Genomic DNA, 16,669 nt, shown 5'->3' with positions numbered 1-16,669 from the left:
CAACCCGTAAAATAGTGAGAAAAAGACGCAACTAGTGGAAAGTAAAAATTGTTGTTTAATCCATTACAGGCGTAATGGATCAAGTTCATAAGACTTGAATCTTTTTTTCGTTTTTATGTAAAAAAACGTACAAACTATTAATAAGACAAACTCAGAACTTATAATTTTATAGGTAGGATCATTTTTGCACAAATATGTGGCTAGTTAGTACAATATATTATATTTCTCGTGATATACATTCGCTCTGAAATATTGCATTATTCTGAATATTTCTTATATTCGATCAATACTGTGTCCCGCGTGTTATCTTCGTAATTGGCCGAGTCAAAATTTTGATTCTACTTTTGACCTCAACATTCCATTTAACGCCTACTTTAACAGTCTAAAGCTTATAGCAACGTATCTTGGTTCTATTGGAACCTGCAGGTATTTTCTCTGCTATTTAGAGACGCTAAGTAAGACTTCAGTTTTCGTATGTATCAAACATATTAATCCTTCAAAATGTTAAAAAATTCTAGTGAAAAGTAGAATTAAAATCTCGTCTCGAGGCGACAACACAGCGTTTTTCTTAAAGAAAGAAGTATCAGACAAAATAAGAGCCAAACTCTGTTGTCAGTACATGTGATAAAGTATATTATAATTCCAAGTATCTCAAAACTCATAAGCAATCAAAGCGTTTTCTTTCTATTTTCCTTTATTTTACCTCGCATTTTTTCCGAAGTGACTGCTGCGTCGCACGGTTTATCGATTATGTGTGTATATGTGTGTGTGTGTGCTGCGTAGGTTTGCAGAACGTGTAACGCAACGGGACACAATTGCGGAATAGCTGAGGGTAGCAAGGCGGGACCGGGGATCGACGGTGCCGATTTCGTTTTCTACGTGTCCGCCATGCAGACTGAGCGGTGTCACAAGGGCTTAACAGTGGCCTACGCTGCTCATTGCCAACAAGAAGCTGCCTTGGATCGGTAAGTTCGTGTTCGATGGAAAGTAACACTTAGTCATACGCATTAACCTCAACATAACATTCACTAGATCTAATTCCAAGCGAATTTCTCGATTAGTATCTTTGTATATTCGTGATTCATTACTGTTGATTATTCCGATTAGGTTGCTTTTTCGAAATAATCAAAGTTATGCTGCACGAATATATGTAGACATATTGCGTGTAATCAAGAAATTCGCTTGAAACTAGGCCTAGTAAATATGCCGAATGATGTATACTCCGATTACTAAGCGGTTTTTCACACATTTTTCTGAGTGAAATGACAGCGCTTTTCGTTATCACAACTGAGAAACACTGCTGTAGTAATCGGTTATGGTCGATGATTGTGCAAACGCATCAGCAATGTCTCTCAACTATGACAACTTGGCTGCAACTTCAATGGGGGAAATGTGTATGTGAACCGTTTAATAATCGAGCGTATAATAGATTCAACGGTATGATGTTAATAACAATAATAATAGAAAAAGAAGAGAGAACCGCTATGATGTTATTCGTTGAAATTGTATACATCGTATTAATTAAAGAGAGTGAACCAATTTTGCGGGAAATTGAATTTCCATTTCACAGGTTTTGCGAAGCATTTCACACACAAAATGTTTTATTTTTCTCGGTCGCGTCTAATGCATATACACCCGTGAATTTATTCTTTTCTTTTCGCAACGCTTTGTGTCACGAATTCGCAAGCGCAGTTAATAATACGCTGTAAAAGTGCGCGCCATGATTGAAGCGTGCATAATTCCGGTTGTTTGTATGAACAGAACAGAGGCAAACACACGCGCGCGCACACACACACGCGCGCCATTTGGCATGAATATATTTCATTGGGCCGTCGGATTAAATATTTGACAGGATTTATAAGAGGGATTGTTTATGCGGCTCGAGCGATTTAACAATGGCGGACGCCCCCTCCGAAATAATGACTTCAATTAAAACGAAATATCTCGTTGCTTTTTTATGAGCGGCGACTGTCGCCGAGCTTTGCCCGTTTGAATCCACCTTTATCCCAGAATATTTTAATTTGCCGTCGAACAGCCGTTACGAACAGCGCGCACTTCGTAACGTGGAAAACGCAAGGCACGTAATTTATTCACGCGCACACGTACGCGCATGAATACATGCGACACTGTTAGAATTATCGATTACCTCGAATACACCCGGGAGAGGAAGGGGGGGGGGGAAGAAGAGGTATCGTTGAATATCGAGGGAATTTTTTTGCCGGGCCAAATTCGCACGATTGCGAGAATCGCGGGAGAGAGCCCGGCGTTCTCTCTCGCGCTCTTACCGTCCGATTTGACATCTAACCTCATGACCCCGGCGAAACGCATATTGAGTAGATTATATTTGACTGTCAGGTACATACGCGTCACGCGCGTCGTGTGCCGCTCGATGTAAATGGCTTCGTGCGAATTTTATTATTCGCGCGATGTCTGCGATCGTGATAGATCGACGGTATTCGTGCGTCGCGCGTCTCGCCGTCGTCAACGCACGTCGTTTGCTTATGGAAAAATCCTTGGAATATTCGAGTTCACGGGAATCAACAAAAAGAGAATACTTTGCATAACATACTTTGCATAACATACGGCGTCACGTGGCGCTTAATGTATCGATCCCCAGCTGAAACTTTCATGGAAATCGCGCGGCCCGATTTCTCCATGCAAATCTACGCGCGCGTACGCTGCTTGTTTCTCGTCGCCGTGTGTGTGTGGGGAGGGATCCCTCCGCCGAGGAAATAACGGCGGTAGATTTAATGCGAATTCGGGCCGATATAATTAAAATGAAGACGGGAGGAGATCTCCGTGGTTGCTGAGGTGGACTTAATTGCTTCCAGGCCGATAGCCGGCCACGCCAACCTATGCCCGGGGAGCATCAGCACGAAGCCGCAGGAGTTGGAAACGTTGCTCAGCACCGTTAAACACGAGATCCTGCACGCCTTAGGATTTTCCGTGAGCCTCTATGCCTTCTACAGGGACGAGAACGGCGAGCCCAGGACGCCAAGGAGAAGCGATACCGGAAAACCGCCCCTTAATGAAAAGTACGTTTTCTCAGCTCCCGCCGTCCCGGTCGTGCCTCTTGCACGTCCTTATATTGAGAATCCTTTATTACGCGCACGGGAAACGAACTGCGGGACAAAGAACCGGATGGACGATCGCCCGGACGTGGAATTATTAGCCCGAGTGGGAGAGGACGGTGTATAAAACATTCCAGCGTATCGCGAATGCAAGAATGTACTTGAAATTCGATCGCTAACCGCCGGCAGAAAACGATAACGGTTTACGTATTCACGGAATATCTGATGCTCTAGTTAGAATACCAAATGTCGCATTGTCTGGAATCGATTCTCGCCGCGTGTGAATTTCCAGCCAATGAGTGCGGCTTAAAACTCGAGCATAAAGTTAACATCGAGAACATTTCTAAAACGGAAAGTCTCTCTGCGTGTTATTATTGATATCTTTCTCGAGCGCGTGACTGGCGTCTCCGAATAGACTTTCGTGATTATTATGACGTTTGAGACAATTGATGATGGAGAAACTCTGCAATGTTTTTTTACATTTATGAAGCAAATATGTTGTATCGAATGAATCATAAAATTGACGTCACACAATAGTATAGATTTTTTATTATATTCATGCAACTGCAAATTTACTGAAAGTTACATTCGGATCTTCATATTACATTTTGATCATGACATATTGTTTGGAGCAAATTTTGATTGATTCTCTTGTATTTTTTCATGCTTTTTTCATGCTTTTTGTAACTACAAATTTACTAAAAGTTACACTCAGGTCTTCATATTACATTTCGATTATATTTTATGGAACAAATTTTGATTAGTCCCCTTGTATTTTTTCGTGCTTTTTTCCGTCGTTCCGTGCGATAAATATGAGTGTCGCTTGAACCACTCATAAGAGACGCAACTTTTACAAGTTGACTAAAGTAGAGTTGTTGCCAAATTTACTTCCACCTGTCTATCTAAATTATCCGCGGCGCGAACTTGTTTCCACGGGTGGGACTTTCACGTTAACCCTTCGCGTGCGATCATATTTTTTTTTCAAGCGCATAACACAATTTGAGTCTGTCGAGTAACTTTAAACTATCGCAGTTTTGTTGAAAATCAATATTTTTTAAATACATTTCGTTCCCAAAGCTATAAAAGTACTTCAGCTACAAGACAGTAACGTAATCAAATCAAAATCTGCAAATAGATTTGCGCAGATTTCAAAATATTCCTGGACCGTTAACACGAAAATTGGTGAACTGTATATTCGTCAGTCTCATAAACTCGTACGCGAAGAGTTAACAGTAAAACTGTCAACGACTGACGACTATCTACAGTGATAAAAATTACAGATTTGTGAAAGAAAAATCGTTAATACGAGAGAGAAAATATTCCTGTTTGCTCCGTCCAGTTCTGTTCAGTTTCAATGAGAAATATCAAATACGCTGTTAGAAACACTTGAACTTTCAGAGAAAAGTTACAAACCTATCGACTATTTCGATAGTTGTTAACCGACTCGAATTTGTCGAAAGTTCGTCCCGGTTGATAAATGAATCTTCACAAGCAACTTTGTCGAGATTACTGTTACGACGCTTTTGTATACGAAGGATGACTGCCCGCAGCGGCTTCGTTCGCCGATTCATCATCCGACTAGAGGACGCGCTGGCTCTTCTTCGTCGCTTCCTCCTCCTGCTCGTCCTCCTCCTTGTCCCGCCCTTAACGGCCGTTCGATGGTGGTGTATCTGCCTTTAAAATTGGAAAATTCCTGGTATCCCGTTCTATCTGAGTCGACAGACCGTAACGAACTGGCTTCCGGCGTTGGCAGATGCGAGCTCCTCGCTCTCTAGAGAGAAGAGAGATCCCTCTTGCCGTGCTCTTCCTTCTGTTTCACCATCCGTTACTTCTCTCGCTGCTCTGGTAGTTACTCCTCCTCGTTCCCTCCTTCTCCCTCACGCCCTTGCCACCTACTCGTCCTTCTCTTGTTCCTTTTCTCCTCGTGGCTCCTCGTCGCGCTCGCGCCGACGCGGCTCTCTCCCTCGGACGGCGAAAATCGACGCCTTTCCACTTCGAATCGCGAAATTCCAGCAACAGATCCACGGCGTTCCGGGCGGTAATAGATTTCGGGAATGACTCTGGCGTTCTACGCGGGTCCCTGCTTGCGCAGCTCGCTCTGGTGTATAATTTTCTAGTATGTTCTTGGCGCGCTTCTCTCTCCCCGAGGTGTGTCCGATTTCCCCGAGCGATCTCATGAATTCCCGCGTTGACTTGCGCTTCGAGTGACGCTTCTCTCTCTCTCTCTCTCTCTCTCTCTCTCTCTCTCTCTCTCTCTCTTTCTCTCTCTTTTTTTTTCGGCGGAGTATCGCTCATCGCGCGTTGCACGACGTCGGAGAATTATGAAGAAGCCACGCCGGTAATGTATGCGAAAGTTCTTAAACTTTCGGCAACTCTTTCGTCAGCGACTTCTATGATTCTTTTCCCGACGACGTCCCGGGACTCAAATTGAGGGACAGAGATTTTCGTCGGAGATAGCTAGTACCTTTCTCTCTCCTGCTTCGTCGCAGCCCTTCGTCCTTTTAATTTCCTTGCCTCCTTCTTTTCCTCCTTTTTCTGCTCCCTTACTTCACTTTCAGCCCACCTCGTGCCTCACTTCACCTCGCCCCGTCGTCTTTCGTTGCTCCTCGTTTTAGTTCCAGTCGTCCTTTCCGTCCGTTTCCGCTCCGCTTCGCAGCTTGCGCGTTCTCCGTTACAAATTCGAGCGTTTCCTTGCATCTCCTGCCATCCATCTGCTCGTGAGCTCGCGCGTTCTCACCCTACCGCGTCTGAATATCTCTACGGGGATCCTCTTACGTTTAAGGTTTACGCTAATCCGCCACGGCGCCCGTCCGCCCGCGCTTGCACGGCGAAAGAGGATCCTTTGTAATCTTAGATTTCGTCAAGGACATAGACTTTGTAATACGACACGGCGGTATTAGATGTAATCGTTTGCGAAACGATAGAGGTACTTCTCTCCAACTTTAAATAAATTTAACGCCGTCAGCTTTGCCGATAACCGATGGAGCTCTGCTCGTTTTTCTCCACCTCGGGAATGTCGCTGTCCTTATCCGAATTCCGCCCGTCGATAGCCCCATCAGCGTCAATTACATTCTCATTTGTTTCTACTCGTCCTATAATTGTCTGTTTTACATAAATGCAAATTATTCATTATTATTCAAGCATTATTCAAGCGTTCGAATTTGATAACTCAACTACGGAATCGCCAGTTCGAGCTGAAAGAGCAAATTGACGATTGATGCACGGACGATCGGCACTTTTAGCTCGCGCGATCCGCCTCGAAAAGCCACTCGTTGAAGCTCGGAAGAGCGCGTTTTCACGAGCAACAAATGATTCGCAGACTAGCCCGATCCATAGGCCCGATCAGAGTCAGCGTATCATTCGTTCCGAAACACCTCAAAATTCAAAAACGCTACTCCGTTAGTTACAATATTTTTTTTTTACATCTGCGCGTTGGCACGACGATATTTATTAAACGATTTTCAGAGCATGAGAATAAGTCATGCGATAGAGCGTGGGAATAGTTCGATGCGATGTTTGATTCAACGAGTGGCAATAGAGGAATATATACGCGACATATATCAGTTCTGTTCGTGTTCCCATCGTTTAATCCAACTCATCGCTTCGTAATCCGGAAACGAAACTCTTTCTTCCCCGCCCCCTCCTCCCTCGCGCACACTGTGTCGCATTCAATTTCTCCATTCGCACTCTATCGCATTACACACTATTTCTGCGCTCGAGCACGGCGCGCTCGCCCGGGCGCCTAACAATTTATGCATATGAGATACGCTGACGAGCGATTTTGCACTGACGTTCAAGCGTAATAATATTTTTCACCTCGTGCTCGTTCCCGGCAAAATGGCCATTCGCGAATTCATCCGTCATGTCGAAATAGGATAGAGGAGGGGTCGGTCGCTGTCGAAAACAGCGTTTCGCCGACGTATCGCATCAATCACTTTATACGGGGGATGAACAGAGAGAGAAGGGGAAATAGAGAGAGAGGGGGGAGGGAGGTAGTACGATAGAGAGAAGGAGAGATTGAAGTGCAATTATATTTATCTGTCGGCGCTGTAAAGTCACGAAGATATTGAACGTTTGACATACAGTAAATATGTTGCAGAAAAAACCACTATTATTACCCGCCCGATAGAAATCAAAGCGCGCGCGCGGGAAACACGTGGAGATATATTATGCCGTGTTGAGGAACGAACGCAACACACACGAGCGAAAATAAACGAAAGAGAGAAAGAGATGCGCGGAGTAAATAATCGCGTCAGGACTCCTCTCTCGATGCGTGTACCGTCGCTCGTGTGTATGCGGATTTTCAATCTATTTTGCGATCTACCATTTTCCGGCGGTGCTTCAAAAACTCCAGCGACGGCGAAGAAGAGACTCTCTCGCGCACAGTGCGTTTGATTATTTGCTCTGTTTGCTCTTTCCGCGGGCGGTTCGTTCGAAATTCCATTGAGTTACCGCAGAATTCCAGAGCACGGTATTCGCGAATCTCGCGCGATCCATCCGCACGACGTGTATACGATGTCGCGACGCGACGGCGGCCCCTCGTCGACTACCTCGAATCAGCATATGCTAATAACGGCCGATACTCGTTTCGGACAGATTACAAACGCATCAGTGGAGCGAGAACACGATCAAAACCGTGGTCAGGCCTCGCTGGCAAGTGCACGGTGGCAACGTGGAGAGGACCATGCAAATGATAGTCACGCCTCGGGTCCGCGCCGAGGTTCAGGCGCACTTCAATTGCCCGGAACTGGAGGGCGCGGAATTGGAAGACCAGGGCGAGGACGGCACCGCTCTCACGCACTGGGAGAAGCGGGTGTTTGAGGTACGCACATCGGCAATTTCAAATTCGATCCTCCGCCGCGCAAATGGATTGGAACAATGTTCGCAACGGGGGAGACCTCTCAGGGCCGCCGCGATACAGAAAGAAGCGGCGAGACACGCGGAATTTGTCGATCTTGAGATTTGGCTACTTTTCCTCTTGGGGAAATGAGATTTCGGCTACGCTCGAGTTTTTTAATAAAAAAATAGCTTAACGGTGGTTACATTATCATAGCGGCAGAACTCGCGAAATTTTGCTAATTTTCTTTCTCGAAAATGAGACCTCGTTATGCTCTACATCTGAGTTTTTTGATAAAAGAGAAAAATTTTATATTTTTTTATCATTATAACGACGAGACTCGCAAAACTTGTCGATCTCGAAATTTTGCTAATTTTTTTCTCGAAAATAAGATCTCGCTCTTGTACTCTTGAGTTTCCTATCAGAAAAAGTGCGTTAACTAAATCCCGAATGTATCGAAGTGGGTGAAGCCTCTTGTCCGCGACGCTAATTGGCCGCCTCGACCGTCTCGATTGTCTCGATCCCGTCGCAGTTGAATTCGTGCCGCTTGCAGCTGTCAGCTGCGGTGACAGATCAGGTTGTGTTGTTCGTGTCATATAAATTTGATATTTATTGTAATCCCAACAAACACAATGTTACATGTAACATACATGTTAGTTGTAATTTCTTACTCAACAAACAATATAACTGTTATATAATATACGTGTTATATAACAGTTACCTTATTGAATAGGAAATTACAACTAACATGTATGTTATATGTAACATTGTGTTTGCTGGGAATATAATTTGTAAAAACGAATATTGTAATATAAATTGTAAATAGTACAACGAAAAGGCTAAAGTGGCGCGCGCTATGTGGTGTTCTAGTTGTAATAAAAAATGTACACTATTATAGCTCGATCTCTTTTGTTTCTTCAGAATGAGGCCATGACAGGAACACATACGCAAAATCCAGTTTATTCAAGGATAACGCTCGCCCTCATGGAGGATACTGGTTGGTACAGTGCCAACTACTCGATGGCGCAGGAGCTGGGATGGGGGAAGAATCTGGGCTGCAATTTCGCGATGAGATCCTGCAAGGAGTGGATATCCTCCAAATCGTCGCCGCTATCGTGAGTAAACGTTGCAATACTCCGAGGAGCGATTTGACCCAACGTGTCGTCGCAATTCTTGTACGAAGGTGCGTTAATATTTCAGGGGGAAGTCGATACATCCATTCTGCAACAAAGTGAAACAGGACCCGTTGCAGACCGAATGCACGGACGATCGAAGCTCGGTCGCTCTGTGTAACCTGGTGAAGCATCAACAGCCGTTGCCCAAGAAATATCAAGTAAGAAATATTCTCTGACAACTCTCACAACTGTAGTTGAAATGTTTAACGGCGGATACGTCCGCGCGCGCGACATATCTCCATTGTCGCGACCGATGTGTCGTATCGACAGCGGGAACATATTCGCCATGTGTGTGAAGATCCTTGGTTGACGGTTTCTATCTCTCTCTCTCTCTCTTTCTGTCTCGTATTGTAGAACTTCGACTCGATTCCCCACGTACCATCCGGGGAGGAACAATATTACGGCGGATCTGTGTCTCTGGCGGATTATTGTCCATACATACAGGAATTCACGTGGAGAGCACGGAATATAGTAGTCAGAGGATCTCACTGCCTTTACGAGGAGAATAACCCGCGTAAGTCTCACGGCGCACGACGATGTCTCGCTCGCTTCCGCGTATCGAAGAAACGTGCGTCGCGTCGCGAAGAACATAGCTCAGCATAGCTCAGCGCGCTGCTACCTTGCTCCAAGTGGATCCTTCTTCTTTCAGACCCGGACAAGAATTTCGCGTTAGAGAAGTACGGTCCGCACTCGAGGTGCTTCGACCACACTAATGACATGTGGGAGGAGAGAACTTGCAAACAAGCGCGCCAGTGGCAACATTGGGGTTCCGGTTGTTACCTGTATAAGTGCGAAGCCGGCAGACTACACATTATGGTGAGTACGTTACATTGCGATACCGCGGACGCTCGTAGAGGTTTCCGTAACTCCGTTACGGAAGATCGAGATACAATATATGTACACACTAAACACTCTATATATCTGAATCAGAGTAAAGTTTCTATTATTGTCATTTTGCTTTTCTTTTAAATTACGCTTTACCCGTCTAAAACTTTTACAAATTCAAATCGAAGTTTTCATTGGTTTTTAACATAAATTAATATCCATTATTTAACACAAACACGAAAAATGGTATCTTTCTTATTTATCTTTCTTGTTCCACAGAAGATTTTACATCATATTTTAAATTAAAATATGAATAAAACAAGATATATATGTATATATATATATATATTTTTTTTTTTTATCACAGATTAACAACTACACTTATACTTGCTATCACGCTGGACAAGAGATCACCATAAGAATTCTGCAGAATGGATGGTTACATAAAGGTGCACTGATCTGTCCTCCTTGCCGAGATATTTGTCAGGTGAGGAAGCATCGATTATACTCTTTAAATTCGTTGGAATGAAATTTCACTCAGAACAAATGAAAAGTAGCAATATTTTTATTTAAAGTAACAGTAAAAATACTGCCGTTCGATATCGCAATATTTCGTTCATATTTAAAGAGAATTCTGACTCCATATGAGTGAATATTTAAGTTAATGAATATTTAAGTTGACCGAATATATTCCTATGATGATGATGGAGCACATCAGATTCATGCTCTTCAATTTTGAGTGAAAATATTCATTCCACGATCCCAAATAGAGAATTCACTCGATATGAGCAAAAAATCACTCCAGTAATTTTTTTGAGTGACTCATTCTCTCTCTTAAGTAAAATTTTACTCCAGAGAATTTAGAGAGCAATAAGATGTGGTATGTTGTAACACGATTATTTGATGATCTGTTTTATCCCTTTAAGGTGGAATTTAAAGCGAGGGGCGAATGGTGTAAGCCAGGGGACGAGCATCCACCTTCCACACATTACCACAAAGACTCTCTTCATTGCGCGTCTGCAAATAGTTTCGGCCTAAGTATATCGACGCTCGTCATCGTGATCCTCGCCATCGTCGTCCTCGCCTTCGTCGTTAGTTGATACGTCGTCTGCTGTAGTTACTAGTTTAGCGTATCGAGTCTGGGTTTATAAACGTTCACTAACCCACATACCGTTGGGCGATATTTTCAGTCCGATCTGAAAATAATTTATTTTCTGCGATACCGCGCAACTACGAGTCCTCCCCTCTCTCTTTCTCTCTCTCTCTCTTTCTCTCTTTCTCCTTCTCCCTCTCTTTCTCATTGTATTGTGGATATTGACCGAGGTGACAATCGTAATTAAACTTATCGTCGATGTGACAAAGCATTACAGCCAAATGGTTCAAAAGGTCCCAAGATGAAGAAACTGTCATCGATCGACTTCAACTACGCGCGATAAATATGTACTGCGTTTTCATGGATCAAACGATTATCCATGGTGATAACATGACGAGGCATTTTGTTGAGTGCCAATCTCGTACTGTATATGCTTCCTCCATCTGGGTTACCCGTCTGTAGTGTCGACTTGCTTTCGTTATTGCATACATGTTTCGCTATGATTGATTCACACACAATGTACTTTGGTGGTTGTTTTGAGTAATGCTAACGATATTCAAGAAAGGTTTAGGAATCTCGGTCACACCGCTCGATTCAAGGTGGTGAATCATTACACCATAGATAATTGCTGGCATGGATCTGACTAATGTATGTACACACGGATTGCAACCGCTACCAAGATAAGCGCAATATGGAATTTTACGTATAAAAACGATGTAAAAGCTAACTCTGTAAATTTAGAATTCTAACAGAGGAACGTTACGCGTTATCGACAAATGCTCCTGTCGATTTTTTTTAGAGATACAATAATTAACGCGTATAATATTATATAAAGAGAAATGTAAACATAGGATACATCTATATATGCAAATATATATTTAACGGCCAATGATGATGAGGAATATTATAATGAAATCATATTCTGTTGACATATATAAACTGTAGTATATACTGTAATGGAATATGGTGAAACCCTATGAAATTATAGAAACTGAATAGAGCAATGAAAAGTATCACAATTTGACCAACCAAATAGTAAGAGAGCCTTTGCAATTTACTAATCTAGTAATTTACTAATAAATTGCGAAGGCTCTTTTACCATTTGGCTGATCAAATTGTGATATCTTTCATCGCCCTATTAACTTTTTAACTAGTTTTACTACATTCTATTATACATATATATTAATTTATATATGTCAAAAGAATATCATTTTATTATAATATTCCTCATTATCATTGGCTGTTAAATATATATGTGCGTGTAATTCTATTTGTTTTGTGTTACAAAAAGATAGAATTGTCTGTTACAAATACATGCAAATACCGTGTAGTTGGCAGTTTGTTACACTACTTACGCGAAATATTCTATTATTTTGTCGACAACGTGTAGCGTGTTCTTTCACACAATCGGGAAATTATTTAAATTAGGCGCGTTATGAGTAATTAGGCCTTGATCTCGACATTGATGGCAAAAAAGAGCCTGAATTTTGTATTTCTTACGAGAATATGACGTAACTACTGATTCTCTCTGTACTACCAAGAGATCTGCAACACATTCCTTGCGTAAGGAAGTTCGTGTATTGAAATATGCAAGTCATATTAAACAATATCCGAAGAAATGCGTAAACTAATGCGATTCAAAAGTATGCCTGATAAGTCAATTCGCTGAGAATTGTCTGAGATTGTTGTGAATCTGGATGGGTATTTCGTGAGTGTATGTGGTATAGAAAAGAGATAAGACTTTGTATATATATGTATATATATATATTAAAAGACAACCGTTAAATCTAATAATGCGACAGATGCACGATAGTAACTTTCGATAGCGTAATATCGAAGTCTAAGTAATTAACGTAACACACCTTGTTTGACAGGTTAGACGTTGGTGAAATGAGTATGTCATCAAGAACCGAAGGCTGCTTCTAATTTTCCGTCACCAAATCACATCTGATCTGTACGATTGTCTGTGGTCGTATTTGTTCGGACTTTATTTACGCGTTCGCAACGCATAAATGTGATGAGGATACTCTGAATATGATTTCCGAGTGCTTTGTTATAAATATAAAAATATGGGCGCAATATTTGGCGCAAATTAGTCGTAAATAAAACATTACGGATGATACATATTATCATATTGAAAACATGACAAGTGTAAGTACACGGCATGTACATACAAAAGTCTATGTATTAATCATAATAGGATATACACAGCTTTTTCTCTCTCTTTCACAATATTTTTACGTCATTTCCTTTAATTTTCTTTTTAACTAGTTTGAAACATAATTGAGTACAACAAAAAGTTTGTGATTTGCGAAATAGAAAATTTTCATATCGAAAGCATTTCTTGAAACATTCCATGGAAGAATATGTGCACTTATCATTTACGCAAACGTTTATAACATGAGCATTCCGATTTTGGTATATTTGAAAGGCTTTGGTGCGTAACTACGAGAGCATTTAATCTAATTTTGTACAGAAATCGTCGATATTTAACATCTATCGTATTTTGTAAAGTGCTTGAAAATATCACGGTGTTGCATTAAATACCGAGATGTATATTCGAGAACATTTCTTGTGGATATCCGCAATGTCGTTGCGCGACATAACGATAGATTTTAATTTGTTGGCGCGCGCCATCCGGGCGATAAGTAATCGATGCAGTGCTGAAAGGCGGACGCGAAAAGTAAATATGTTTTAATGATTCTGCAAGGCCCAACTAAGAGGATAGATATGAAAGATACATATGTATGTACTTGTACACGCGGCTATATAAATAAGTATATCATAGATTTTATTCGGAGAAACTGTTACGCTGTGAGACTTCTATGAATACGACTATATACAAACTCACACGAAATTGTTGGAATGTACGTTTTAACTGTTGATTTGTTGTTTCGTTTCTGACCTCTGGTGACTGGTCTACTTCGTCCTAACGATTGCTGCAAAAGGCATGTCATGATTTCAAGTCATAACATTTCAATGAATTGTACATTGCAATCGGTTGCGTGACTCTAGAAACTCAGGAACAATTTCCTGGTTTCTCTTTCTTCAGTCGATACAAGCCTGAGACGTATGATGCGTTTATGGAGATGGTTATAAAAATATAATTTCGTAGGATATATATATATATAATACTTCTAATAAATTAGTGGAAAATATTTTAAGGCGCATATCGAGAAGATGTCTCAAAGGATAAAGATATTAGTTTCGATTAGCTGCGAATAATTTGCAGTATCTTTGTTACAATTGTTACGATAGAAAATAATTCACTAAGCCACTTCAATATTCTACCACTTAATTCTGAAAATGTATAATGTAGATTAACCCATATTTTCACTCTCTACTTTTGAGTATAAGTTGTGCCATTATGAAAAAAAAATGATTCTTCGTATCTTACTACGATAAATCATAGGAACACGATTCTTTTTATCATAGCAAGTAACTTATTCGGAAAACTGTTGACATCGGCAAAGATTATTTAACAAGTAATCTAAAAACAGAAACAACAAATATTTAAATATATATATATATATATATATATAGAACTTAACTATACGTATTCTCTACGTAAGCTCTATGCAGAATATGTTCAAAAAAAGTGAGATTATTTTTACAGGTATCGCGAAAGATTAATATCACGATATAAATATACCGTATACCAATCTACAAGCGTAATTGAGTTTAATATCACGAGAGATAACGAGCGATAGCTGATAAGTTTTAGTATTAATGCTAATTATTGCAGACCTCGTCGTCGGGGGAATCGGGATGCGACCGATTCTCCCTTCATGAATTTGATTAACGTGAATTTAGGAGTTTTTTTCTTTGGAATTGTACAAACAGCAGCCGTGCGAATGTCGAAAATGTTGATTTCGAAGATGTTTTGGATGTGTATCTTGAAAATACTTTGTTCGAAAACGAGCTTATAGTTGAGAGATAAGGAAACACGATTGACCATATCATAACGGTACGAACGTTACCGCGAAGAAAGATTTACGGAGCTCAATTATGCGTTAATTATTCACGATAGGTTTCTTCCTCAGTTGGAAAGTGTGCGAGAGCCGATCCGTGAGATGTAATATTTGTTACGTGAACGCACTTCGAAATGTATTTTGACTGAGTTACCTAACGCGAAACGCACTAAATCATGAAGTACTCATGCCACTTCTTTGCATCGCAGCACATTTCAGAAGTGCTCACTACCTCGGCTATGTTAAGCGAACTATACTTTATTGCGAAATTGCCACTAAAAGGGGTACATAAGCGACGTAATGTAATATAAAAAAAAAAACTCTCCTAGTATTTTGTTTCTATGAATGAGAAGAATCTGTACACAAACGATATATAATAAACGATTAAGAGTTTAGAATATAAAGGTGTCGTTGAGATTTTCTCTTGAGATATCGCATCATGTTGCAGATATTTATTACTTACGCATACTTACGAAATCTCCCACGCGTTTTCCGACGAATAAACTTAAGCGACGCGGGGCGTTTTCATTGTACGAATTATTTATTGACAAACATACGTCATGTTATAGGTATATACATCATTTTGCGATACAGTCGTGCTCGCAATTGTCCATAACAATACGAAATAAAGCTGCCGTATCGAAAATCCTAATAAAAAGGCCGAAGAAAATTATGCTAAACTACGCGTGAGATGAGGATCCCTCGACAAGTGAGAATCTTCGTTCGGCGATGCGACGCTATTTCGACTTGCATGGAAACCGGTAAGTCCGGTAAGTCCCGCTAAACTGAATAATTAGGGGGGCTCGTTGATTGAAAAATTAACTATTCTCTTCCACATCGGCTTTGATAGAATTTATCCTTACTTTAGTTGACGCGATAATAAAGTTACTGACCGACCTGCGATCGATTTTCACTTGGTTTACTGTTCTTTTTTTCCCCCTTTTATATCTTATTTTCTTAACAACCCCTGTATTAGTTTGGAAAACGATACCTAGCGAGTAAGTGGATTTTTATTGCGATTTATATACGGCTAGTGTCGCTCCTTTGTACAGTTTACATACATATACATATAATTCTTTGCGCTGTCTGCCTCCGCACACATCTGCTTCTACACGCGGAAAATTTACTGATTACCATTCTGCGAAAATATCTTTCGAAATAATTATCATTATTGCTAAATCAGTAATTAAAACTTGATGCACATTAACATGAAAATGAATTCGTCACTGCGCGTACGAAATGAGTTGTTTACCGCAACTTCGTCGTAATTTCCGATAAATTGTTTACAGGATAATGAGCGAACTCATTTCTAGAAATGTAACAAAGACTTGTCTCTTTATTTCGTCGCGATTAATAACGAGAGTCGACGATCCGACAATAATTAAAGTGCCGTACAAAACGCGCGCGCGACTATCGCTCTTATTTAAATGATTTACGGCGCTCAATTCCTATTTTTTTACTCTACGAGAAATAGCCGAATTCAACCGACCGATGCGTAGCGATCCTCCGCAGAGCTTGTGCGACATGTGTATTTCTCAATTTTCTTCCCCCTTTTTTTTATCAGTCCATAGTACCGATTTACAAAAATTTCCCGATTAAGGCATTCGTTCGGTGGTGTGATTAGTAAAAGTCTCGCGGTTTTAATCAACGATCTAACTAGTCGCCTTGTGTTGCATTTTTCTAGCTAATGGTCTTAT

At 41.0% G+C, this 16,669-nt stretch overlaps 1 protein-coding gene across 1 annotated transcript in view; it reads left to right on the top strand.

Moving 5' to 3' along the window:
- The window catches only part of LOC116848299 (leishmanolysin-like peptidase), a 95,826-nt gene extending 80,450 nt beyond the window's left edge, over positions 1-15,376 (top strand). Inside the window, exons 5-13 of the mRNA XM_032824220.1 lie at positions 784-965; positions 2,832-3,035; positions 7,668-7,893; positions 8,830-9,023; positions 9,109-9,241; positions 9,438-9,597; positions 9,733-9,899; positions 10,276-10,395; positions 10,835-15,376. Coding sequence (XP_032680111.1) covers positions 784-965; positions 2,832-3,035; positions 7,668-7,893; positions 8,830-9,023; positions 9,109-9,241; positions 9,438-9,597; positions 9,733-9,899; positions 10,276-10,395; positions 10,835-11,008 — 1,560 coding nt within the window. The 3' untranslated portion in view covers positions 11,009-15,376. The remainder of the gene's footprint in view (positions 1-783; positions 966-2,831; positions 3,036-7,667; positions 7,894-8,829; positions 9,024-9,108; positions 9,242-9,437; positions 9,598-9,732; positions 9,900-10,275; positions 10,396-10,834) is intronic.
- The last annotated feature ends 1,293 nt before the right edge of the window (positions 15,377-16,669 follow it).

This window comes from Odontomachus brunneus, unplaced genomic scaffold (genome assembly GCF_010583005.1).
Source record: "Odontomachus brunneus isolate Ranch 3 - 2012 unplaced genomic scaffold, Obru_v1 Obru_scaffold_092, whole genome shotgun sequence".
NCBI lineage: Eukaryota > Metazoa > Arthropoda > Insecta > Hymenoptera > Formicidae > Odontomachus > Odontomachus brunneus.
The sequence above is the reverse complement of the archived record's forward strand: the minus strand, read 5'-3'. Positions and strand labels throughout refer to the sequence as shown.